The 26,951-nt window shown below is 39.0% G+C and overlaps 1 protein-coding gene across 2 annotated transcripts in view; it reads left to right on the top strand.

Annotated features, from left to right (window-relative positions):
- COL3A1 (collagen type III alpha 1 chain) overlaps positions 1–26,951 on the top strand; it is a 53,174-nt gene that overhangs the window by 3,153 nt on the left and 23,070 nt on the right. Inside the window, exons 2-13 of one of the 2 annotated variants that reach the window (XM_075511819.1) lie at positions 14,956–15,161; positions 16,967–17,005; positions 17,597–17,713; positions 19,864–19,935; positions 23,439–23,504; positions 24,110–24,163; positions 24,383–24,436; positions 25,229–25,282; positions 25,440–25,493; positions 25,929–25,982; positions 26,482–26,526; positions 26,722–26,775. In XM_075511819.1, coding sequence (XP_075367934.1) covers positions 14,956–15,161; positions 16,967–17,005; positions 17,597–17,713; positions 19,864–19,935; positions 23,439–23,504; positions 24,110–24,163; positions 24,383–24,436; positions 25,229–25,282; positions 25,440–25,493; positions 25,929–25,982; positions 26,482–26,526; positions 26,722–26,775 — 869 coding nt within the window. The remainder of the gene's footprint in view (positions 1–14,955; positions 15,162–16,966; positions 17,006–17,596; positions 17,714–19,863; positions 19,936–23,438; positions 23,505–24,109; positions 24,164–24,382; positions 24,437–25,228; positions 25,283–25,439; positions 25,494–25,928; positions 25,983–26,481; positions 26,527–26,721; positions 26,776–26,951) is intronic. The other variant, XM_075511820.1, reaches the window with a different exon arrangement.

A 26,951-nucleotide genomic window follows, 5' to 3' on the forward strand; every position in this document is an offset into this window, starting at 1 on the left:
TGAGATGGGGAAAGGACATCTCAGTCACCTGGAGCGTGACACTTCTCATAAGTACACCCCAGAGTCCTTGAGGAACTTCACTGAGGTCATCAGGGAAACTCTACTGCTCTAAAAGCAGTGTGAGAGCAGAGGCAGAAACCCTTCTTATTATTCCAAATAATTTTTTGCTCTAATGTAATTTAGTGTTTTCCTTGTAATGTAAGTATTATCTTGGATGTTTGGTCAGGAGGCTCATTTCTGAGGTAATGACTGAATCCTAAAATATCTCTGAGAAGACTTATTGACCTTTCATATTACTTTCAGTTGCAAATTACAGTTTTAAAATGAAATACAACCATTACATGTAGGTTTCAGGAGGCAGCAAGCAAAGAACTCTTTATGCTGATCCCCCAGAAAAGAAGGATGATATTTCAGTAAAACTTGTAAACAGCTTGGTTTAGCCATTTTGCTTTCTTTTATTAATTGGAAAGGATTAGACAGGTAATGAAGTAGATGGGTACTGCACAGATGCAGTATATTTGTGAGCCTGCCAGACTGACAATTTTAGCACTTATGCAACATTGCACATATGCATTCTTTGTTGATAAATTAGCTAGTTTAAGGGTAATGCTAATGACAGTCACAACTATCTTTCCTCAAAGGTTTTGGTAATGCGGAAAAGTCCCCCTCCAGAGTTTTGAAGGTAAAACCAGATGATGCATGTCTGTGTGCCAACAGATAATTACACCTTCATAAGTAACCTGGGCTATGTGGAGGTATGAGGGGTCTACTGCTCTTCTTCCATTTTTCCTGGTTTTTAGCAAGCACATGACAGGCAAGGTTATGCTTAGGAAAATTGAAACATTCCTTTCTGGTCTGGAAAAATCATGCTAAATGTAAGCCTGGGGAATCCACCCCCTCTAAACGTTATATATATGTTCTTGGAAATACGACAAATTTCATAAACACATTTTAGATCACACATCCCTGAAAGATATTAGCCTTAGGAAAATGAAACCATTATATATTCCTTTCATTATTTTCCAGATTTGTTTTTGATTTGAGACCAAATCTATGTAGACTGATTTTTTTTAAAAGAGGAGGTGGAGTTGGAAACATCCACTGCTTTATGACAGGGGGAAGAGGCAGAGGTAGAAGGGCGTTGTCTCTGGCACGAATGTTACTGTTGATGCCTCAGTCAGAGTCATTACATTTGCTCTCTTCGTAGTGCTGGAGGTTACAAGCAGATCCCATTTCCTCTTGCGGCTTCTGCCAAAGTTCTGAGGTTTGCAATAGGCAGCCAGGTGTCACTTGCTTAGCTGATGCCAGCCTTACACAACAGCTGGGTGTTAGTTCTAATTAATGCTATTCAAGAGAAATAAAGGAGTGAATTACTATCACTTTTTTGTTTCACAGACTGGCTGATAAACCAGACTGACATGGATCTATTAGTCATTGTCCCGGTTATGTGCTAATGTTGTTCAAACCTTGTTTTAATCAGAAATGTGCAGAAAATGGGACATACCTGGCTTCATAATTGGGAAAGTATGCTGTAGGTCAGTAACAGAAATGATGCAGGCTGTTATTTAGCATTTTGGATTAAAAGCAATCTCTTCAGAGTTGAAAGGTTCAGCCTACCAGTAGGGGGAAACAATAACAAAGCGTGCTTCCCAGGCTAGCGGGCACCATGAAAACTGTCTTGCTCTTGATATTTTCATGGTAGGTTAGTAATCTGGAGAAGAGCACAAGCCACAGTTGCTGTAACAGTTGCAAGTTTTAATTTGTTGTTTTGAAGTAATAATTTGTCAAAACCCACAGAAGTGTAAATTAGTGCAGTGGTCATGTCCATTAATACTCCAGATTATGCTGTCTTTAGTCATGCTTGTTTAAGAAACTAGGCAAAAGATCTCAGCTAAGAAAAGGAAAGCTGTTGGCAATGGTAAAGATATGTTGTTAACAAAATGGGTTTTATTGGTCTTGAAGTAACTGGATTAGATTCCCACATCATTACAGAAATTTGATGAGATGGAGCAAAATTCAATTTATTATTGGCAACACCCACAAAAAATAAAACTCAAACTTGGAAAGGGTATAATAAAATCTTTTCTCATTCAACATGACAACTGTTCTCTCGTTCTCCTTGTGGTAGTTTGGTAAATTGTAGATTGCACAACTTGAACGTGGTTTAGAGTTCAGTACCTACCACCTGTATGTCTACAGTTTTGAGACGTTCAGATTTTGGTTTTTTGGCAGATGATAAATAACCTTCAACGCAAAATGGAAGAAAAATTTTAGTGTCATCATTTTACCTGATGCAATACTTTACCAGCCTACCCCGTCTTCGACACATCCATGATAATATACCCTGTACAGAAGGAGAACTGGGCACAGATGTGATTCCTTCTCCAGAAGTGATGCAAGAAGTGTTATTTTGTTTCTGTACCTTCAGGTCAGGCTGTTGAGGGGAGGGCACAGAAGAATGCTGCAGCCCCTGGCCCTAAGCATGCTGCCCATGTCCAGCCCAGGGGATCCAGTGGATTCGTCCTGGAGAGAAGGTTGTTTGGGGCTGTGCCGCTCACGGTGCTGTTACCTCTGTTACAGAGATGCTGCATGGTGACTCACTGCAGTTGGCTTCCCGTGGCCATGCTGCTACTACATACGGGAGCCAGTGCTCTGGCTTAGTTACTGCTGCAGGACAGCTACCCCTCTATGCATTGTCTGTCTTCCATTGAATCTTGCGAGGCACAGCGTTTATGAAGCTTTACTTTCTGTCCTCTCCATGGCTTCCCTGACAAGAGGTGTTTTGTCCCTGGAAAAATCTGTAGGGAATTCCCACAGAATTTCCTGACCTTTCTCCATTCAGCACAGTCAGATGCTTTGTGTTTCAGGGAAATAAGGTTGCCATATTTTTGTGTAGGGACCATGCCATTAATATTTCCCACATTGCTTTGAGACTGTATAACAATTTCAAAGATTAACCCTTACATTGCTCCTGGCTGTGGCTGATGAACTGATAATCTCCACAGGCAGTAAAGAATTACATATTACAGGAGTCAGAAAGTCTCTTCTGTAAGCATAACAGAGCTAGAGAGGTGTGCTTATCCTATCTTAAATGCCGGCAGGGTGCAAGGAGGAATGAGTTCCATTGGTGACTGTAAAGCAATACATCTTTCACACAGAAGCATAGTAAATTATATTTTGCATTTATATTTTAAAGCAATCATTATTTTTTCTCATCTTGTATTTCATAGGAAAGGTTCTCTCCATTTTGCTTTGAGAAAACCTAACCTACTTCCAACCACTGCTTTTATTTATTTATTTTCACTTCAGAGCCGATCTTGTCTCCGAGTTTGCAAAGTTGAAGGCTCTGCCTGTTTCATGTCAAAATGACAATGGAAAACATGATATAACCCCCTCCAACAACAACCATTTGTTGGCTTTAGTTTGGATAAACTTCAGCTCTGGGACTTCGGCTTTGTTTAGTGAAAGTACAGCACAAGAGATTCCTTTCAGATTAGCTAAGAGACTACTTCCATTTTCCCTCATTTATGTCAAACCCTTCATTTAAACGTGAACTATCAGAATGAGAATGAAAACAGTACCTCCTTTAACAATGTCTGCACATTTTTGTCTTGCTTTGACTCACACAAGTACTCCATGAAGAAACGTCTGCCAGGGAGAAGAAAGCATGGACAGGACATTGAAAAGGAAGAATGTGATGATAATGGAAAGATACATATTTTAAGGCTGAATGTGTTTTGTTATTTTGAAAGCCTAGGCCTTCTCTTACAGCTGAAGGGGCACTCAAATGACTCTCAAGAAATGGGGGATGTGACTTGTAGGTTTAAGACTTTAGCTGAGTTTGTACCAGAATGGCCTTCAGCATAACACAAAGCTGTCCACAGCCACAGGAGACCCATCCCTTTCTGCTGCTGATTTTCTCTTTCAGTCGCCGTGCATCCCACCCTGGAGGGTGGCACAGGCACCTCTGCTCTCCTGCCAGGCAGCAAAAGGTTCCCTCCCATGTGCAAAACTGCTGTGGGCTGCTATGGTGGCTTCAGGCACTGCTTTATTCCCAGCCCCAGCACTGCGAAGGGCAGCAGAATCACAGGAACACCCCATGCACATTTGCAGCAGTAGATCTGAGCCTGGAAACTCCTTCCCACAGCAATTTGATGCTGGCAGTTCTTGGAAAACTTCTGGACATAATTAGTTCCCACTGAAATTCCCCACAATTCACACCCAGTGACCAGTTGGTGCATTTGCAGGCTGTCTGCTGCCAACATCTCTTTACCTCTATTCTTTCCCTTTGTGCTTCTTCTTCTTGCTCTTTTCCTTCTTTCCATTTTCTTTTAGGAAAAGAGGCAAGGGCAAAACTGCAGCTCCTTTTTCAAACAGACACAAGAGAAACAATTGCTCACCCGAACACAGCTAATGGAAAATCTGGGAAGCATCGCTCATTGTTCCTTTGGTGTTCAGTGTAATAGCCACGCTGAGAATCAAAGGAGAATGAACTATATCCCCCACGCTTTCCTTCAGCTATAAGCAGCGAAAATAGAATTTATATTATCTTGGAAAATACTTCTATGTTCATGAGAGGCTCTTTTAAAAAAAATTGTATTTTTTGTGTGCTTGGCTTTAAATCTACTGTATGGTGTTTGCTTGTTTCCCTACAGAGCTGTAGTCATTCTGTGCCAGCTGTTTAAGAGAAGAATGTCCTAGTGAAAGCAAACAATAGGCTGTGTAGTGGGAATTGCAAATCTTTGAAAAGAGTAATTGAAATCTGCTCAGACATTTCGAAGATTCTTTGCACAATATTCTAAGCCTGTTGGTGGCTTAGTCGTTGGCAGGGTGGTCCTCTTTGTAGATCCCTCTTTTTGTATGAACAGAATAGCATAAATATGGAAGGGGGGGGAGAAAAAGGAAAGAAGAGAGGCGTTCAAGTCCAACTGATGCTTTTCCTGTTAGAGCAGCTGAAGAGAGAAAGAGCGTTGTAAACTTCTTCCAGTGAAGAATCAAAAAAAAGTACAGAGCCTCTTCATTTATCAGGTGTTCTCTGGCTCAGGCTCTTCCACTCATACCTTTTAAGGACTCCGGCGGATAAACTCTGGTGGATCTGGCTGGGTCTGCTGAAGATGTTCTAGCCCTCGTCTGCTCCGCAGCCCTGTTTATTCTCAGCCCGTGCCAGCAGGCGTTGTTGCTGCACAGAGCAGGGAGAGCTGAATGTGTGCCAGGCTTCAGGCAGCCACTTCAGTAGCAATGCTTCTGACCTCTGTTAATAAAAAGTCAGCTCTGTGCTTGCAGGCTCCTCACCGCACCTAAAGTGTGGGTTTTTACCTGACGAGGGAATTAGTTAGGAAGATCCTGAGGTCTTCATGCTTGAAAAATAGGCGTAGAACTTGATACTTAAAAGCGGCCCCAAAATTAAGTTGTCTTTGGTACTCTGAGAAAACCCTCACAATACTCACTTTAGTAGCCTTAGGAAGTTGACAATAAGAACGTTGTATCCAGTGTACAAATAGCCATTTAATATCCTCTATGAGGCAGATTAAGAAGAATTTCAAATACTGCCATGTGTATCCATCAAACTCTCCAAAATGGATGTGGGGTGAATTAGTACAAACTGGAATAAGGAGTGAATGAATACGAACTGTTTTGCAGATGAAACTAGGTTAATGATGCTCTGTGCATTCATAATCCCCCCCCGACCTTCTGAATTACAAATACCTTTAATTTATTGGCAGCCAAACATATGATTCTTTTCTTTAGACAATATGCCAGACTTCTTTAATCCATCACTGGAATATGAAATACAAGAACCAAACCCTTCATTTACTTCCAACTTCTGAAATTACAGGGAAATCAATAAAATTGTGCAGGGAGTTATGTTAGTGTAGAATTTGACCCCCTGCTGCTTTACTCATCTCTGATGTAAATTCACTATGGCCACGGAGTTATATTGGGGCTGACTTTGTCCAAGGTATCTGAAAATATAAATGATATTACCATATGTACTATACTGTACTGTAACATTTCCAATCTGTTTCAGTCTCAGGAGAGAAGCATTGAATCAAGCTGATTTCTTCCAAGGCAAACCACAGAAACAGCATTGCATAAAATTGTTAGCCCTCTCACTGAGCTAAGGGGAAAGAGAAGATCATGTCCCACTTGAAACATTAATCACCTGATAAAAATTGTTTTAATTACAAAGTTAGGCAATGAAAAACAAAAATCATACTTTTTTTCCCCCACGCAGCCTTTGGGTTTTATCTTGCGAGAAGCTTGAAGTATCCTGAATTAAGTAGTTATAGTTCAGTGTTTTACACGAGGTGCTATGTAGAGCAAGCTGTAACAATTATCGGTTTCCAATGGTTCCCTTTCACTTAGCGGGTCAGAAGCTGAACCTCACTTCCATGGTTCTTTGGATCTGTCAGACTGGTTGTACAGTCTGGGAAACCTGCTTCTACACAATGACTTTTCCAGTTTTTCTTTATTCTTGCCAGGACAGACCTGCTGCAAGAAATGTTGCAAAGAACCTCCAATGTTATAAACTATTCCTGGTCCTAGCTGAAATCAGAAACGCAGAAGTATGTCTTTGAGATATACCTTGGGGCTGATTTTTTTTTTAAAGTTCTGACAAAATGTTGTGCTGGATTTTGGTAAATTTTTCCACTTAATTGATCCTAATAATGTTGAGCATGAAGCTATTGCTTTTCTTTAGAAATATGTTAGGCCAGCTTATTATGGAATAAAATTGGAAGTGTTCATGTGTTCAAGTGTTCAAAATTAAGATTACCGTGACACTTGGACTCTGACCATAGAAGTCTTCATTGACTGCCCAAGGAGTGGGCAGGATGTATGTTTCAAGAAACTAATAAATCCATAAAATCATCAGTAATCACATCAGACCTTGAATTTATGTCAGTTTCTGCTTGGTTTAAGACACAAGTCTTTGTGCCATTTGGCATCATTCACTCTGAAGACAAGAAGCACATTAAAATCAGATTACTACAGAGTAGTGAGAATTTATGCCAGCGCTACAACTAAATAGCCACAAATAAAGTGATTGCAGCCTGCTGCTTATTTTTAGAGTGACACCAAATGGCACAAAAGGTGATGTGCCAAAAAATATTGTAACATAAGAACAGAGGAGATGGAAAAATCTCACAGGCGTTTTACCAAGAATTGGAAGAGTGACTGAAAAATTATGCAATGGTCCCTCTAAAAGGCATTGAATGCACTGAATTAAGATGAAATTTGTACTTACCGTGTGTCCTGCTCTAATGCAAATAGTTACCCTTATTAAAAGGTTTGATCTGTCAGGCACTGAAGAACTTCAGTTCCCACCAGAATAATTAGAAGTTGATGTTCTTTAGGTCTGATCCAAAGCCCGGTAAAATCAAAGGAGGTTCTGAGCAGGCAGCGTTTACCCTTAATCAGGAATGAATGATACACATTCTGCAGATTATAGCAAAAGAGCTCTATCTCTACTAAAAAGACAGAAGTATAAATATAATTGTCTGAGTTGCAGGGTCAACCTGTTGAGAGAGGACTTTCAGAGGAAATCCCAGAATAACATCTCAATACAGATGGTCATTCAGGAATATCTTCCTCCCTTACAAAAAACAATTTAGGCCATGATGTTGTCGAGGAATAGCTAACGACAAAAGGAGTATAACCAACTCTTGCATCCATCAGGTGTTTTTCTCAAAATGACTTATAAGTTCAGAAACAGGTATAACAATTCTCTGGGCAGCCCCAAGAAAGCAGCACGGTGATAGATATACAGCAGTCTGCTCTATCCTGCCCCTCATATGAGTCAGTTGAAATGACAGTTCTGCCAAAAACAACCCGCACCAACTAAACAAACAAAAGAACCCTCCTTGCACTTTGTTTTCCTACTAGCAGTTTTGAAACAAGAAAACTCTTCTGCCATTGTTTTTCACGCCGGACGCTAGTTGAAGCCAGTGGGGCTGTTGTGTAACAACATTTCTGATGGGATATCGCTGGTCCCTATTTCAAAGCAACGCCTATGTGGCAGGGTGACCTTTAGAATTGCGTGAAGAACATCATTCAAGGGTGTCAACATGCGTGCCTGAATAGAGCAATTTGTGAAACATAAATGTTGAGACAGAACAATGTGACAGATTCAGCCACTTCAGACCACATTACCTTTGAGAAGAACAATAGCCCTCTGAAGATAAAGGAGAAAAATTAGAGTACTTAAATCGCACTTTGAAAGATTAGGAAAAAGCCAGTAATCTGCAAGGAAAATACAGGCATTTTGTGTTTTACTTGATAGCAAATAGGCCATAAGGATATTTTTTAATCCTGATATTTCTAAAATTTCTAAAAGCTGCAGAAAGGTTGCAGCATTTGGAGCTTATAAAGATGAAAGATGAACAAGCAATGATTTGTTTAAAATGCAAATACTTGTTTGTACCAGTGCAGGCCTGGGTTTTTTTTCCATTTTTGTAATCTGAAAGACAGATCGGGTGGGTCTCAGAGCAAGGTCAGTTTGGCTGCATGACATAATGATCCTTTGCCTGAGAATCCAGCCTCTTTTATATATTGCCAGTGAAAAAGTGCATGCCTCCTTTCTGCAATACCTCTGACAGACAAGTACAGTACTATGATTAACCAGCATTCTTTTATGCTGCTTTCTCTTTCTTGCTCTGCATCTGAGTAAAGAGAAAAACGTCTGGGACTGGCGCAGTGGCAGAACTGTTCAAACACCAGCTTTTTTGGCAGACAAGCATCCCTAGAAGTAAGAAAGCTTCAGTTTCAGTCTGCAAGCACAGGATGTAGGCATCCTTTTTGGTGTGAAACTTGGGAAATCTGTGAACCATTCATTCGTACTCTTTTTCCATTCCACCCAATAGCAGTTCTTCTTCCTACAGGACATGGAGCAGGAAAGGATTTTTAAGATGGACCCACTTTGATTTTTCACAGCCTGCATTTAAATGTTTTATCAATTGAGGTGTCATTCCTGATACCTCCAATCACATGGTGGACAAGCCTTATGAAATATTACATCAGTACCATTAAATCTGAAAATGTCCTAATAGGTAGGTATGCCCAAATTGGCCCTTACGTCCTCCTGCACCGTGTGAAATGGATTCAGTTAATTAGCTGGTTGTTCTAAGGCAATTCCAGCTGAGAGAATGTCTGTAGGCCTTGCAGTTGAAAAAAAAAATGCTGTTAAACCATTTCTTTTCTTGTATTTCCACCTCTTTTCCTGAATCCTATGAAACAGACACTATTTCAGACTTTTCAAGTACTCAGCACTTACCTGACAGGAGAACATGTGGACAAACCAGGCCATTCTGGCTCAGCAAGCCAATTAGTTCATTATGAGAGTCCGTTTGTTTCCATTACTGATCACAGGATGGAACGAGTATGTTTGATTTTCTTATAAACATCATCATAATACCAGACAGGGAGCCCAAACCATTTGTTTCGAGGTAGACGCCATGGCATTCTTTTCTGCTCAGTAAATGGAAAGCAGCGATGCTGCAGACGCTGGGATGGATTCTTCCATCTACTCCAGTGTAGGGGAGAATTATAGCATTTCCATTGAAAATGAACAATATACCTCCTTTCTACTTTGTCCTTTGGTTAAACAGTCCTTTGTCCTTTGGTGTAAAACAGTGCTGGAATACACAGTAAATAGATGTATTTACTATAGAAGAAATGTAAAAACACTTTCTGACATAGCCATCCTGTAAAGCAGATTACCAAAAACCAGGTCAGAGTGAGGAAGCGCAGGCTTTGTACAGTTAAAAGTCCATAAAAAGCAACAGAAAGACCCTTCTTAGCTTCAGCAGACTTTGGATCCAGTCAAAGTTAGAGGCAAGGCCTCCTTCATCTCAGTGCTTTAGCCTTTACCAGATTCACTTTAAATAACAGCAGAAACTGTTTGCTTGACTCATTGTGTTTGTGATCAGATTCTCGCAGATCAAAGCTCCTTGGTTTTGCTTCCCAAGCCATCAGCGAGCCGCTGCTGGAGGATCATGAGTCACCTCTGTGTGGACTATTGCCCTTTCTGAGACAGAACCAGACAAGTTCAAGACGTTCTTTAATTTCTAACCATTTAGTCACATCTCTGCAAATGGGATATGTGAGTCTGCTACTAATGCAATAGCTGGACATTTGCTTTGTCCAAAGTGGAAAAGCCTGTGGTTTTTCAGGATACTATTAGGAGATTTTTTCCTTTTGCCATCTAAATGTGGTTAAGTCATGATCACGGTGCTTGCACAAATGCAAAGCCAAAAACAGGTCAGCTTGTCAGGTCATAGCACTCGATAACAAGTTCCCATTCACCTCACTGGAATCGGGATTATGTCCCATATAATATCTATCATCCTTCAGGCCCTACAACAACCATATTTGTTTTCCCCTGTACTCATTTGGGCTCTTTTGTGTACCACACTTATAGGTCCTTTGAGACTAAATGGTGATTTTCCTTTCATCTTTCCCTATTGGTCTGCTTACATACAGCTGCTAGTCTGCTTAGAAAATGGGAAATGATTCAAAACCAGCATATGACGAAGATTGTGTTGCCTTTTTTTCTTTTCTTCACTTTTTAGGCTGGCCCAGGGAAATGCTACTGACAGCAAAATATTTAAAAATTTGAATGCTCAGTAAACAGCATAAATGCAAAGTTATTCAGGCTTTCAAATATTAAACTTTAATGTTTTGTACAAGGAATCAGAGATTGACACAGCTTCCAACAAACCATTGCAATAACTGCCATCGAAGTGAAGTGCTGTATAGCCACTGTATATAGGGGCTTTGGGAAGAAGAATAAGATTTTGCATTGCCATAGGCGAATACTGTCGAGTTCTAATATTTTTTAAAATCTTAGGCTAATATATATGTTTAGGAATCAATAAGAAAAGCTGGCTAAGGCAAGTATGTGACTGTTTTACTGCCAATCTAGAAGTAGGCAAGTCAGCTTTTTTTATAACCTTATTATTCCTATATGTTACTTGCCAGTACTTTAGCACAAATCAGCTTTCCAAAGGATTTTGGAGCTAACGGTTAATCTTTATGAGCAATGCAAAATGCATTATGTCATAACATGCTGACACACAGATCTACATCTGAGCACAGAGGGGGTGTCTTGAACAGACTAAGTCTTCCCAGATGTAAGTTTCCTTTGGAAACCTATTTAATACTTTCATTCTGCCAAAGGCCGCAATGGTTTTCATTGCAGCTCTCCTAGCTTATTTCTTAATTCATTTAACAATGTCCAGAAAGTTAGAAGCAAATATGAACGTCATTATATCCAGATGGCTTCAATTTTTTGTCTCTTTTCTTTCTGTTAAATGATGCCATCTACTGTAGAATAACTGAATGACAGCCTCGTGAAATGTAGAGAAATCTGCTTTATTTCCTTATTACTGTAAAATTATGGCAGTCATTTTGTGACACATTTTAAATTTCCATGATTTTCATCGATATTGTTGACTAAAATATGGAAAGGTGAGTATTCTCAGTGTGAAAAATTCGTCACTGAGAAAAGCCTCTGCTTCAGAAAAGAGCAGCTGTCTTGAAAACAGAATCTCTTCTAACCAGCAGTGCAAAAATATGGGAAAGATGGCCCTTTTCTGCTCCCCTTTCAAGCTGTCCTCTTCACTGTAAGGCAGCAGGATGACATCTCTGGAAATAACAAAACAACAAAAAAAATCAAAGAAAATGAAGTAAGGATGAAGAAAAAATTGACATATGAAAATGCAAATTCTTGGATATTAATGTCCTCGTGAATAAGAACTTTGCTCTCTCAAATACATACTTTAAAAAATTGTGGTTTTTGAAAGGATAAGGAAGCGATACTGAGAGCTGAAAATCTGAATATTAGAGATAATCAGACACATCTTATGGGTACAGAAGTGTGTGTACACTATGCATTTTTTAATTTGTGTATGCAATTCATATAACTGTACATTACATGTGCACACAGTAGCAGTATTAAGTCTTTGAGATCGGTATCATGGTATTTTTGTTTAACAATTATGTATAAACTAGGCTTTCCCCTAAACTACAGAAAAATCATCTCTTCCCTTCCTCATTATGTCTGTAAATGAGAAAGACGTTTTAACCTGTGGAGCTGGGAAGTGCTTAAGCAGAGTGGCGGCTGAGTGCATCGCTCTCAGGTGAAGTGGAGCTCTGCCCACCCCTGCTCTCTAGGGCGGGTCCCACCAGCTCCTTTTAGATAGCTAACAAGCTCTAACCTCCCCAGTAGCTTTGATGGTATTCTGCCTCCCACAGCATACTGCTTTCGAGGTCTTCTTGTATACAGCGAACCACTCGTCCACTGAGCTACTCAGCTTTTGCCACTTCATAATTCAGGTTTTTTCATGAGTCATTGGAGAGGCTATAAAAAAGATTTCATTCATAATGCTGCTCTTCTCATTTTTAAAATATATTTCAGCCTTCTTGTTTGTCAGGGAACATTTGTCGCTACTCTTGTCAAGGCTGGGCAATTTGCTTTTTTCCTAAGTGCCCGCAGTGAAATCCTGGTTTGTTAAAGGAGGAAAATGTTTCTCGCAGAAACAGTCAGCAATTACTTAAGCAGAGAGTCAGCTTATTTGCCCGGGATCCACTGACATGATTCTGTGGTGCGAGAGCTGGGAAACCAAGCAACTTTTTTAGAAACTAGATCTAGCTTGGTGGACTAAGAAAGGATGTCTAGATCCTCTTCAGAGGTAGTGGCTGTTAGGTGGTGTCCTTTGAAGCAGCATCTGATGCCATGACCCTGTGTCATGGTGGGTGTGAGGAAGATGCTGTCCTGGAAATAAGCAGCTCTTCTCCACCTCTCTTGTGCAGGATCTGAAGTTTCTGGTGAGGCCCAAAAGGTGGAGAAGCAAAGGGAAAAGGAAAAAGTGAATTTCTAAGTGATAGAAATTGTCCAAGGGGGATTAGTTTTCATATGCCGCTGGAATGTTTTAGATTTTAAGATTTTTTGTGTTGTCAAAGAAGGGTAAAATACTGGCTCCCAGCCTGATATCAGGCACAGAAAAAACATTGACTTGAAAATGTCTGAAAAGGATTTTTGAAGCTTTTTGCATCTTGTTGTTGTTCTAATCAAGCTGGTGGTCAAAACCAACTCTTAACCATAAGTAGTGTCAGCCTTGAGAAGTCAACATTTTCCTGTTTGCTTCTTTTATAACCAAAGTGCAGAAATAACCTAAGTTGGTGTACGCAGAAAGCCTGTAGTGGGGTTGAAATTGGGAAAAGAGACCTCCTGTCCATGCAGTGCCCTGCTCTGAGAGCCCCGCTCTGGCTCTCCACTCAGGGAGCCGGGAGGTCTTGGTTGTATTCCCCATTGCCCTGACAGAGCTCATACGGGGAGGCGATGAATTTCATGGGTGACATAGAGGAAAAAGTCGAGTTAATACGGACAAGGAAAAGCAGCTGAGTGAGACACTGGGAAGGGAGCACAGTCTGAAAAACTAAGCTGAGTTGAGTACATGGTAGTAAAGAAGGTGAACTGTTCAGGTACGAAAGACAAGAGGATTCAGGGAAGATGAAAAGGGAAGTTAGGTGTTATGGGAAAGATTAAAATGAAAAAGGGACTGAAGCAGAAAAAGCATGAGAAGAGAGGGAACACGTCCAAGTGTGTACCATGCCAAAGAGCATGGGTGTGGGTATGGAAACAGATACCCACAAATACAGAGAGAAAGAAAAACAAAGACTGTAAAGAGAAAAAAGAGACCAGTGTGCTAACGCAATAGTGGAAAAGAGAAAAAACAGAGATGAAAGATGCGGCATGTGAGAAAAGAAAAAGGGACTGCATAAGCTATAGGAATGGACTGCACTAGACCATTACAACAATTTGATGGCGTTCAGAATTTTCTGTCTGGAGCCAGTGGTAATTTTAATGTCAGAGCTTTGAATTACATCTTTTGGCATTTTTTTTCTTTTTGAAGGGTGATGTGTAGTAGGTAACTTACTCTGATATTAAAGTTTTAAGGACAACGTAGGTATACAAATAACTCTTTCTCTAGAATTTTGTGTTTGTAAACTGAATTATTTTGAATTATTCATGGAAAAAATCTTATCCATTATTCAAGACATTCACTGATACTTATATTTGCAATCTGAGACTTCTAATAACTCCTACAAAACTTACAAGGAGCTTGTCTAACTTTGTAGTGTTATTTTCATATTGTTTGCTTAAATGGCTGGGCTTTCTGGATCTTGTTTCTCTAAGAAAATACAAACCCAAAATTTACTGTTTGAAGCTGGTTTTCATCAGTCTCTTCAAATTCATTATCTACAACAAATTTGATCAGTAGAATAGCTGTTGGAAGGACTTCACAAAGCCATGAATATTACAGATGAACAATGTTTTTTTTCTGAAAATACAGACATTTGTAACATTTGAGCGTGCCAGATGACACATTAATTGCAAGCCATTCGGGCAATTAATGTGAACATTCTTTTAGATCTATCGCATACGTTGGCTTTCAAAAAACACTTTGAAAACACTGGGCGCTAGCTATTAATGCAAGATGCTAGCGACAACAGTTCGTGCTGGACAGACAGCTTATTCTGCATCCATGTGTAAGTGCTCATGTTGGTACATGGGGGCCAATGATACACTTGTTTGAGAGACTTGGCACCTTTGCTTTTTAGCTGCAGCAGAGAATTCCATTGCTAATTACACAGTAACTGAGTCTGACACTAAAATTACTCGAGACGGAAGATTATCACAGATTTAATTGGGCTTTGGATCAGCTCCAGGAGATTTCCATTGATGTCTATTTATAGATGCAGAGCAGACTCTGCAATTAATGTAACAGATCCTCCCAGTGTCTGGAGAGAAGTATTCAGCCTTTTACTTCACACGCATAAACTATATTACAGTAGAAAACAAAACAGACTATCCAACAGCTTTCATGTTATTCATCTTTGATTCGGAAAACACATTTGATATAATATTGAAGACTATTTTGTCTTTCTTTCCAGTCGCAGGATGTACCCATCTTGGGCAGGTTTATGCTGACAGGGATGTTTGGAAACCAGAGCCATGCCAAATCTGTGTGTGCGACTCGGGATCTGTTCTCTGCGATGACATAATCTGTGACGATCAGGAGCTGGACTGTCCCAACCCAGAGATTCCCTTTGGAGAGTGCTGTCCAGTTTGTCCACAAACAACACCACAACCTACAAGAGTAAGTTTGTTCTCAATGTTGTTGCTTTGGAGTTGCCGCCTTCTTGATCCATGTCAACCTCAATTCATTTTCTTTTAGATGCTCTTAAACACTTTTCTTTTAATGCTAAGTTTGTCACTTTCTGACTCTAGACAAATACTTAGGATGGGCAAATTTTGCCAAATCAAATTAAAAAACAGCTTGAACTTTCACGGAGTTTTATCTTTTTTGTTAATTTCAAGAATACATCTGTATTCTATCAGAGAGTTGGTACCAGATCTGATAAAATACTTGTTAGTCCTTTGGGCTGTGCAGCTGAAAGCATTAAGTCCTTCAACCTAGTTTTACATAGACAACAGGCACAGATAAATAGTAGAAAGGGACAGAGGGGAACAATTAGCCATTACGTTTTTCATTTTACAGAAAAGCATGGGAAAAAAACAAACAGCTCATTTGTTGACTGCATGCTCAATCTATATCCATGAAACTAATGCCAACACAGAGTTAAGGAAAGTTAGACAATTTTCACAGTGTACTGCGAGTCTGCATTTCTTATCAACTCAATTCTACATCATCACAGAGTAAATTTCCTTTTGCAGAGTTATTGCTGACTTAATCCCCTGCAAAGGAAAGGTGATCCAAGCCCTACATTGCTAATTTATCATCGTCTTGTTTATAGAGACCAGCATTATCTAATCCAGTTGCAGCAACTTAACCTCAGGAAAATCAAGAATTTTAGTGCATGCCAAGTCCCCTGCCTAAACTGCTTCAGTGGGTGAGCCAGCTATATTGAGCTCTAAGGTTATCTGAACATTTCATCCTTGTTCAAGATCCATGAGATTCTGTTAAAGTATGCAGATCCACAGGCACATTGAAGATTCTTATCTAGAAGATGAAAGAAGAGAGTGGAAGAGATGCGTATATGGAATAGAAAGGGAGAAGATGTATTTCTGCAGCTCTGTAGTATATCTGCTTAAACATGAAATGCCATACAAATACATCACCTAGTGTTAGTTGTACCATGCTAGTGCAACTGTACTGCTTCCAGGACTCCCTGAGCTACTTCACTGAACAGTTTTAGAGGTGTAAACGAGTGGTACATACAAGTATGCTGGAGATTTAAGCACAGCTCCCTCTCTTGTTGAGTCTAGAGACTCTTTTATCCGTTCTGTGGTTCCTGATAATAAAGGACATGTGGACTACTTCCTCCAGCCTCTGTCTTCGATATAGAAGAGTTTGGTCAGCCCACTAGAAGCTGTCCTGCTGACCTTGGATGGTGTATGTCACCTTGAAAGATCCAAGATAGTATCAGCTGAATATTCTTTGCTACCACTAGCAGCTGAATACATAAAACCTGTTCTGAACTATTAATTGAGAATCCAGATAGTAACGTGTAACTGAATTATTAATTGAAAAATAAATAAATTGGAGGAGTAGATCTGGGAAATTAAAATTAGCTACATTATCACACTTAACGTGCTGGACTGAGAAGGATACAAGAAAACTGTCCCTTACAGCTTTCCACGGTGGACTTCTGTCCCCATTGTACTCAATGGCAAAGCTCTACTGACTTCATTAGTGCCAAGTTTTTGCCTACAGGAGAGGTGTAGCTTTATGGATGAACCGTGAAAATGCAGATGAAAGAGTGACCGAAAATCCCACAGCTTTCAAATATGCTGAATAAATGGAATTCATTTGATAAAACTATATTCCACTGTTTGAATGTGTTTTCCTCTTGTTTATATATATATATATATGTATGTATTCAGTTTTCCATTTTATTTTTATTTTCTTTCTTAATTTAATTACTTTTTCTTTTTTTCTAGACTCCTGGAGAAGTCAAGCAAGGCCCCAAAGGAGACCCTGTAAGTGCAGCTTTTTTTTTTCCCCAAGGAAACTAATGAAATCAAGAGCCAGTTCCTATAGTGTTCTATATCCTGTTCAAGCTGCTGAGAAGTCCAAGATGTCCAGCTTTCATTGTCTGCAGGATGTCTGCAGGACTGTGCCATACCCATATAGTTATTTTGAAGTAGCCCTTTAGCTTCAACAAAACTCTCAAAAAGTTAAACTGGAGAGAGAGAGAGTTTAGTCCAAACTGTATTACATTTGTTATTTTTTGTTCTATTTCTTCCCAGTTGGAAAAAAAGAAATCTATGGACTCCACTAGCAGTATTAATTTTAGATTCAGGAATTGACCTGTTTAATATTTCTAGTGTGTTTGATCAAATACCAGCTGCAATAAGGCTCCAGCAACTAAGAAGTGTTTCCATGTGTGAATTTTGTCTACTGTCTATGTCTTTCCTGAATGTTCAGTTGTGGTCTTAGTTATGTTTAATAGAGACAGTTTCCCACCACAGTCACACAGACTGTTACCAATGGAAGGATTTGTCCCCCAATGCCCTTGCAGTTGGAGGCAAGTGCTGACGTCTGTACCTGCTCTGTTTGTGTCTTTGCAGGGTCCTCCTGGGGTTCCAGGCAGAAACGGTGCTCCTGGCCCTCCGGGGCAGCCGGGGACTCCTGGAGCTCCTGGCCCCCCTGGGATCTGCCAGTCATGTCCCAGTATAAACGGAGGCGTAAGTCGTCATTACGTTCAGCTTCTACCTTGTTGTTCATAAGCATACAAAGCAATACTGTAGGCACCTAGCCCTTGCACCTTCACATGTACTTCACTTTCAGTGGCATCTGTCTCTCATTTATGCCTTTAAAAAACACAGCTGAGTGGTAGGTAGGGTTTTGTTGTTGTTTTGGGGTTTTGTCCACAAAATTTGGCTGGAGTGCAATTAAATCTCTGCGTTATCTTATTTTTTAAAACTTTTGGAGCCAGATCTGATGAAGGACTTGCGTAACTCAGAAATAATCTGACCAGAAAGAAAGTGTGCAGGAGGAAGTATGTCTCCTCAAGCTTAATGGTTAGGGAACTCTCTTACTTTGCTATATTTTATCCAATGCACGTTTAAAAAAGAAACGTTCCCAGGAGACTAGAATGAAACACAGGTCCTCTGCTTGCAGGGAAGTGCCATGTAAGTACTATTTGTCATGTTCCCTCTTTATTTCTGGCTCACTGAATCTTGAATTGTCCTCTGAAGAGTTGGGCAGACTCAGCAAGAGACCTAATTTTAACTAAAGTTTCGGTGCAGTTGGATTTGTTAAGGGAGCTGAGCCACAGCTAGCGCTTTGTTAAGAGATGACATTGTCTCCCATGCAATCGAGCAAGCCTAGCTTTACAAGATGGGATTGCTTTAGCACAAAACTATTAAAAATCGTATGTTAAAACAATTGCTATTTTTTAACATAGGCCACTGTTTTTATAGCTTCCATGTATGCTTCCCACTCCCAGGTAAGCCAAAAACTGAGGAAAGATGTCTTGGTTTTATTTAATCCTGAAAGGGATTGCATCTGAAGGACTGAGCTTCTGGGAGAGGTACCCATGGATCAGTTAACCAGTCTCAACGGACATCACCATAACATACCAAGAGAGCTACTGGGTTTGGGTTGGCAAATGCAGACACAGGAGAGGATGAGAGGTTGAATTAGTCACCCTCTCCAACGCTGCATCAAAGATGTGCTGCTGAATCCTGACGAGAGGGTTGATATCAGTAGCACAAGAGTCGTCTTGTGCCTGGTCGGCGAAGGAGCTGGGTCCAGAGTGGTTTGGGTTATCAGGCAGAACACCGCATGTATTCAACCTTTCCTGCTCAATCACCTGTGTGCCATTAATGCATAAACTGCATTAATGCCGTATTATTCAACTAAGTTTGTTCAAACACCTGCATAATAAAATCAACATATGCCAATTAAGAGGCTTACATGGGAATTCCTTGAAAAACTGACTGTAGTATTTATCATTTTCTTTATTTGAAACAGCATTTTATGTCAATGGGTGTGTCAAAGATACTATCTGCTCTCAGAAAGGCCCACAGGACATGTTTTCACTCCACGCCTTGGACTGAGCTTCTGTTTGTTTCAAGATAAATTGTCAAAAGCATTGACACCTGGCTGCTCAGGCTCAAAAGTGATGATTGTATTTGAATTATTTGGAGTGACATAGTGAATGGGAAGGGAGAAAGGGAAAGATGGAAAATGGTATTAGGAAAAAAATGTAACACTCAGTTTTCTGAGATGTGTAAGTTCCCATGCATAAGGTAAAAAAACTTTATTTGTAATTCAGGGAAGGACAGACTTATACATAGGTAAGAGATTTTTTGCTATAAAATACTCTGAAATGAGACATTCATTAGTCACAGGTAAAAGAAATGAGGAGACTAATAATAAACTGTTAAACTGTTGCATTCTTTAGTGCAACAGAAAATATTTCATCATCTTCCTTGAGTGACAACTAAGGCCAATAGAAAAGAGGCTGATAAAGAAAATGGGGGGAAAAGCTTAAGAGGAGTCAAATAAGAATGAGAAGAGGAGAGAGAAAGACAATTTTTTTGGCTCAGCTGAGGCCCAGCTGTCAAGATGAAAACTGGATGCGCACAGCATAGGGAGCTAACATTACCATGGCCACAAAAGAAAGATATTGGCTGGGCTTCTTTTATGGATGATTTAAAAATATGGCAGCTATATGTCAAACAAGTACTACTCGATAGATACAAATGAGTTATTTCCATACATTTGCCATACCAATGTAAGAAAAGACTTATTTGACTTGTAGCAATCACCTTTTTTTCTTTTTTTTCTTTTTTTTTTTTCTTTCTCTTTTTCTCTATTTCTTTTACAGAGTTTTTCTCCACAGTACGACTCCTATGATGTGAAGGCTGGTTCAGTTGGTATCGGTTACCCACAGCCCATTGTAAGATGACATAGCCTTTTTTCTGTCCTTTCTTTTTTTTTAAAGAACAAATTTTCTGCTTGTAGATTATACCTTGGATGTGTATGTATCCTGATTTTAATTTAACAAGATAAGTTTTAATTTAATTGTTGCCTGCAAGTGGAATGCTATGTAAGACAGCAGTTTGCTTGGCAATATCATTCTAGAAAGTAACTATAGATTATCTGGGTTTTTTGCCTTTTCTCTCTCTTTCTTTCCTTTCCTTACCTTCTTTTTCCTAATCTCTCTCTGATTCACTTTCTTACACCACCTAAACATTTATCCCTTTCTCCCTTGCATACCTTCCTCATTTATCTGCTTTGGAATTCTTCTACTAATTGCTTCCCTCCCTTTCACCACTTTTTTACCTCTTCCACTGTCCCTAATTTTCCTTTATCCATTCAGCAGCATTCTGTCTTTACTCAGTATGACACTCCCTACTTGTTTACTTTTCCACAACCCAAATTTGCCTGATAACAAGTGAGTAAACCCCTCGTAATCTTTTTTTTTTCATCCCAGAAGCAGTCAAAAGCTTTTCCCTTTTTCTTTTCACAATTACCATTTTTTTACCCACAGCTATTCAAACTGTGTACTAAGGATGCTGTATCTGCCTGCTAGGCCTGGCCCAAGCTTTTCACAGTTTTTTTAGTGAGATGAAGCATGGATTGCCTGAAAGACTTATGCATGACCTATGCTTCCCGTATAAAATAAATTTAAATGTTGCACCTCATGATTTTCCTTTTAGGCACTGGGATTTAGAGATATTCATCACCGATGACATGGAGTGTTCTTGATTCAGGCAATCTGCTATATAGAGGATGTGGTGAATTGCTATTATTTGAAATTGGCTGGTGCTTCATTAAGCATAATCATTATTTTCAGTCCAATGCTGCGTAACAAGGTTTGGGTATCACGTGTTGTAACATATCGAGGCAGTTCCAAGCAAACGTGTTATTTCTCAGGGTTCCATCTTGTGAAATAAATTTTACTAATCATGACAGCTGTTTTTCCTGAAATATAGTTCATTATTTCCTCACCTTTCTTTTAATCTGTTTATCTGCACCTCGTTCATTTGCTAATATGATCATCCATGCATTGGTTGTCTTCAACCATCTGGTTTTGTGTTTGTTTATTCATTTATTCATATTCAGCTCCTCACAGTTTTTGCCCACAGTTTATCATATCATCTACATTTTGTTACTTGGTGTCTTAATATGGGATGTGCTGAACCAGGCAGAAAACCAAGATACCTTTCAGTTAACAAACATGGTTACTCCTCTCTATTTTGGCATTTTTCCCTGATGTACTTAGTGATTTCTTGTGCTCTGATCCCTGGACTTGGCTTAAAAACAAATAATTTAATGGGGCGCCTTAGAATGTCTTCAGCCAGAATTGTCAGTATGCTTTCAGGTCATACGTTCTTTTATATTGCATCATGCAATGCGTGGCTGCAAAGCCAGTAACAGAGCAGTTACAGGCAGATGTGACTAAACTCGCTAGAACGAAATAATGTTTATCACTAACATTACATAGATTAGTTTATGTATTAATTTATAAATTTAATTTATCAATTTTCAACTTAAACTTTCGATTGAAATAAATATCCAAAGTGAAATGATTTGGAAGAGTAATAAAATAAAAAAAGCCAGCTGTAGCACCAACATTTGTCCATGGGTGGTTACCATGCCTGGTATTTCCTCAGTCACACATCTCTCCACTACTGTCTTTCCGGTGGCTTTCCACTGCTTGTAGACTGATTTTGTACTTTACGTTTCAGTTTGTCTTTACTTGCTCATGTGATCTCCACACATTGTCTTTGTCTCTTTTCACCAGTGCACGTATTCTAACTAAAATATGCTCATTTTTTCACAGTCTGGAGATGCTGGCAGCAAGCAAATGCCACACCTATCAGTTTATCTCCTCAGTGTGCACCTTGAAAAAATGTCTTGTGTGTTTATAGCCATAAGTCTAATCAATTGATTGCAATTGATGAGTTGACGGTTCCAGTTCATGCTAAGTCCAAACTGATTTTGTACCAAATGAGTTCCAACAATTAACAGTGAGGGACTGCTCGGTGTATTCACACATTGAAGGCAACTCGATTTACCTAGAAACTAACCGCTCTGCCGCTTGGTGTACTTCTTGTCTTAGATAACAGCAACTATTATAATTATTCTCTTTTTTAGACAAAAGACAATCCGTGAACTAATACTGACATAGTATATGTGTAGTATAGTAGTATACTATACTACATATACCAGTATAGTATAGCTATACTATTAATTTTGTAAAATCAAAATTATGTTCCTGTAACATCTATAATACATGACCTATTCTGACTCCATATGGCAATATCCCATGAAATGCATTATGTGCAATATTAATCTATGGCCTATACTGCCAGTACTGCAGCACACAGTGATTCTCATGTAATTCATATACTTCGATTGTTTTGGCTGTATCAAACCCATGTAAAGTTTAATTCAACAAAAGCTTCTTTTAAAGAACCACATATAGCTGCAGGAAACCGCTGTGCTAATTTTCAAATGTTTTCTGTTTTGCAGTATCAAATGCTTTTGTGGTTGTTGCTACAGGCAGTAGAAATATTAGCACTCTTCCCAAATTGAGAATTTCCTTAATAATATTTTACTCCCTTTTTACCAGTTAAAATAAGGAACAGTGTTACCGATTTGAGTTAAAACATACGTATATTGAGATTTTATCCTCTTGAGTCCTTTGGTTAGTCCAGACATCATTTATTTTTTATGGCTTAGTAGTGTTAAAGTTCAGAAAAGATTTCAGTGGTGAAAATGCCTGCCTTACTGACAAGTAACAAAAATATGGCCTTACTTCAGTATACCTGTAAGTCCTAAGAAGTCTAGGGTCATAAACAGAGTTTATCATATGAAGTTCTTCTTATGGGTTGTATATGCGTATGTAATATAGCTCCTGAATGCAGGTGAGAAATTTTAAAATTAGTTTTAGAAAGCAAAATCTGGCATCAACAGACTAGCAAGCAAGTTTATTAGTACACTTTGGCTCCACCACTGAAGATGTAGAGTTAGGCTAATAAAGCTTAGTTACATGGCAGAGAAGCTGAAGCTCATTTACCCTGTTTAACAAATTAAGAGTTCCAGTTATCTATCCTGCCCGTTTAGGTAGCTGAAAAGCTAACTGAGTGGAATAGTGGAGTAGTGGACTCAAAAGAAAAAATTACAGCTTTGAAAATTTCTTGTGGAGTATGTTAGCTAAGGCTGCAAAGAGAAACCTATTCTGAAGAGACTGTAGGTACTAGGCAATGTTTTTAACAATTGTATATATACTCCTTTGTCTTTTTTACTATACCAAGTGCATGTCACCGTGGATTTTTCTCTGTACTAATATGTCAAAATTTATTTCACAGTTATTGGTGACTCTTGCAGCTACATTAAGCTTTATAGCTATATTACATTAATATAATGACTATTTTTTAATCTACACTATAGACTGGCTTTCCAGGACCCCCTGGCCCCAGTGGTCCCCCTGGCCCACCTGGTCATGCAGGTCCCCCTGTAAGTAAAATTAATCTTTTCATTATCATCTCATTCTTTTATACAAGCCTCTCATTTTCTCTGTCATAAATACTAGGTACATTTTCAACAGATTAAATCTATGCTGAAGAATTTTATGGATAAATGTCATCTTCTCTTAATTGGGCTGTACCGTCTATGCGCCAGCAAGACTCAATGGCTGAGTGCTATATACTGTGCTTGCTTAACTTCGTGTGTTCCCCTGCACTTCCTGCAATTCTGTGGGGTGTCAGCTAAGGTTGTCTTAAGACGTGCCACTGCCTATCATCTTCTGTTAACATTCCCAAATGTTTAGTCATGCAAAAATTTTACAGGAGCTAAAGGAAAGTGGGAATCCTAATACATACTCCATGAACACACAAAGGGTCGGAGTTTTTTGATATACATCTCCTTTTAGAGGAGTAGTTGTAATTCTGTTTTCATGGAGGTGTATTCTGCTTGGTTCTGCTAATTTCACCTTTGGTCATTTGGTGACAGTTCTGACTAACGTTTTCCTTACGATTATGAGATTATTATAAAATATAGTAGCACCATGGAATTATGCATGTAACTGTTCACATCTTAACTGGTTTTTTGCTGCATTATAGGGCACTGCTGGATACCAAGGTTCCCCTGGAGAACCAGGACAACCTGGCCCTCCTGTACGTATACATTACCTATCACTATATATGTTAAAGGCATGATCTTACGAGTGTGAATCTGTGTCATCACTGGAGTGGATTGAAATTTTACAGTTCATCCTGTCTATTTACTATCATGTATGTCAAATGTATAAGATTTTATGACACCTAATACATTTTTTTAATTTGAAAGAGACTTAATATTTATTATTATAGTTAATATTAATTATTTTTCTACAGGGACCTCCAGGCCCTGTTGGACTGATAGGCCCAGCTGGTCCACCAGGAAAAGATGTAAGTTCACAATTATTCATCCAGTGATTAATAAATGGGAAGAAAGAAAGTTCATTAAAACGGTGAGATAGCAGAGCACATTTATAACCATTGCTTTTAAGAATTTTAACCTCTCCCTATTTCTCAATTTGACAACATGACTGTAAGAAACTAGATTTCACTTACATTAGGTATAAATGTCCATTCCAAAAAAAGTTTCAATTTTAGCAGGCAATTCGATTGACACACATTTAAAAAAAAAAAAACAAAAAAAAAACCAAAAAAAAACCAAAAAAACCAACACTAAGCATGAAATACCCTCTTTTGATCTGGTGCAAAATATATTAGCAGTTATAAAGAAAAGCAGACAGTAGTGGTAGTTGTCTGCTCCCTTCGAGTCTTGCTTTGAGAGTTAACACTGTTAAAACCATCTTTTGTGTCACAGCTGGGAGTCCTGCATAGGTATAGTACAAGGCAAGACAATCAGCTAAAGTTTTTGTCCATTTTGAGTGTTTCAACATGAAAAATAAGTTTTCTGTGATCATCTCTTCCTAAAAGTTGGCTTGAAATAAATTAGATGTTAACTCAAATCTTGTAAAAATTGAGTTCATAAATTCTGGCAGCTGTTTTTCAGAAGGCAGTCATATACTGAACCATCACCCTGATACAATTTTCCCCATTGTATTTGGTGGAAGTTTCACCTGCTTATTCTGACTCATCTAGGTCTACTAAGACTCCTACTCTACTAGGACTACTAGGCCAGTACCTGAAGCAATAGCAAAGCAATCAAAAAAATTTACTTTCTTTCAACAGGGAGAACCAGGAAGACCAGGCAGAAATGGAGACCGTGGAATCCCTGGATTACCGGTATGGAAAAGCCCCCAATAACAATGGTCTTCTAATCAAAGGTTTTGTTTTCCCATTTTAAGTTAGTCAAGTGAACATGACACACGATAAACATTGGCTTGTGCCCTTCAGACAGTATGTATGGGATTTATTCATCTTTCTATATTTGTGTGTTTAGGGTCACAAGGGACACCCTGGAATGCCTGGGATGCCTGGGATGAAAGGTCAACGAGTAAGTATTGAGTATATTGAGTGCAGCTGAGTCTGTTACTCTACCTGAATTACGGTGTTGCACTGTTGTGCTTTTTCAGTCGTCAATTCCCTGCTAAAGAGACCGAATCATAGAATTAAAGATCCATTTCTGGACAATGTAATCTGACCTTCCATAACAAAGACTGTTAAATTTTATCTCAATTGTAGAGCTCCATCCTGAATGCTGGACTGAAGTATGCTTTCCAGAAAAGCATCCTCTCTTAACTAATGGCCATGGAGAGATGGAGGATTCAGAATTTTCTTTCAAAAAGCATTCCAGATGATAGCACTTATTATTAAAAATATGTCCCTTTATATGAGTTTGTCTTGAAGCTTAATATTTTGCCAAGAGCAGTCAAGTTTTCCAGAATGCAAAAGGAATACTGTTCACAGATACGGTTTTCCTTTCCCACAGGGTTTTGATGGAAAAGATGGTGCCAGAGGTGAGAGCGGTGCTCCTGGTCCAAAGGTAAAAAAACTGTAGTGTCATCTTTGTAATAGGTAGAGTAATAACCTCCATCATTTGTTATATAGCTGTGCTTTGCATATTATGCAATTATAAAAATCTGTTAAACATTAAAGAAAATCATTGAATATCTCCATGAAAAGAATAAGAATCAATCCAAAGGAGTTAGACTTTCTGAACCATATCATGTCCCAATTTTACAGCTGTAACAAAGATGAGATTCCAAAATGAAAGGACATGCCTGGATCATCTGACTTTATTGCATAATATTAAAGGACTGAGTCTTCCTGATTTTTTTTTTCCCTGTTTAAATATTTTGTTTTGGCACTTGTTTAGACTTCGCAGACCTCATAGACCTCAGTTCATGCTGAGGATGCTCAGCACCACACAGAAAGGGGCAGTGGATTGGGTGGTCTCATTTCTATGTCTCTTCCCCTTGGATAAACCAAAAAATGTTCTCACCGAAGTTCATTCTGTCATTGGTGTTTTCTTTCCATAACAGGGTGAAACTGGTCTTCCTGGAGCAAATGGATCACCGGGCCAACCGGTAAATAAGTGTATCCTGTAGTATTTAAATGGAAGTGCCAATGGCACTTCCTGGTTAACTGAGTTACTCATTTTTCTTTTCACTTTAATTACCCCACCACATGCACTGAACAATACTAAGATATGCAAATAAGAGCAACATCGCTTTGCTCAGCCCTATTGTTTTGGAAGAGACTCATTTTCTTACGTTTTCTAGGGACCAAGAGGTCCAGCTGGTGAAAGAGGAAGACCTGGGAATCCTGGTGGCCCTGTAAGTAATCGCAGCTGTTGTTCTTACGCAGAAGCAGCACATACTTTGTTTCAATATGTTGAGAATTCCCTATTTCATAGATTTTCCTTAAAACAGCTGTAATGCAAAGGATTAGAAAACTATATAGCATCTGTAAAATCATACATGAAAAATTTCAGTCCCCAATTAAAGATGTA

The sequence above is a fragment of the Mycteria americana genome, chromosome 9, assembly GCF_035582795.1.
Source record: "Mycteria americana isolate JAX WOST 10 ecotype Jacksonville Zoo and Gardens chromosome 9, USCA_MyAme_1.0, whole genome shotgun sequence".
Taxonomy (NCBI): domain Eukaryota; kingdom Metazoa; phylum Chordata; class Aves; order Ciconiiformes; family Ciconiidae; genus Mycteria; species Mycteria americana.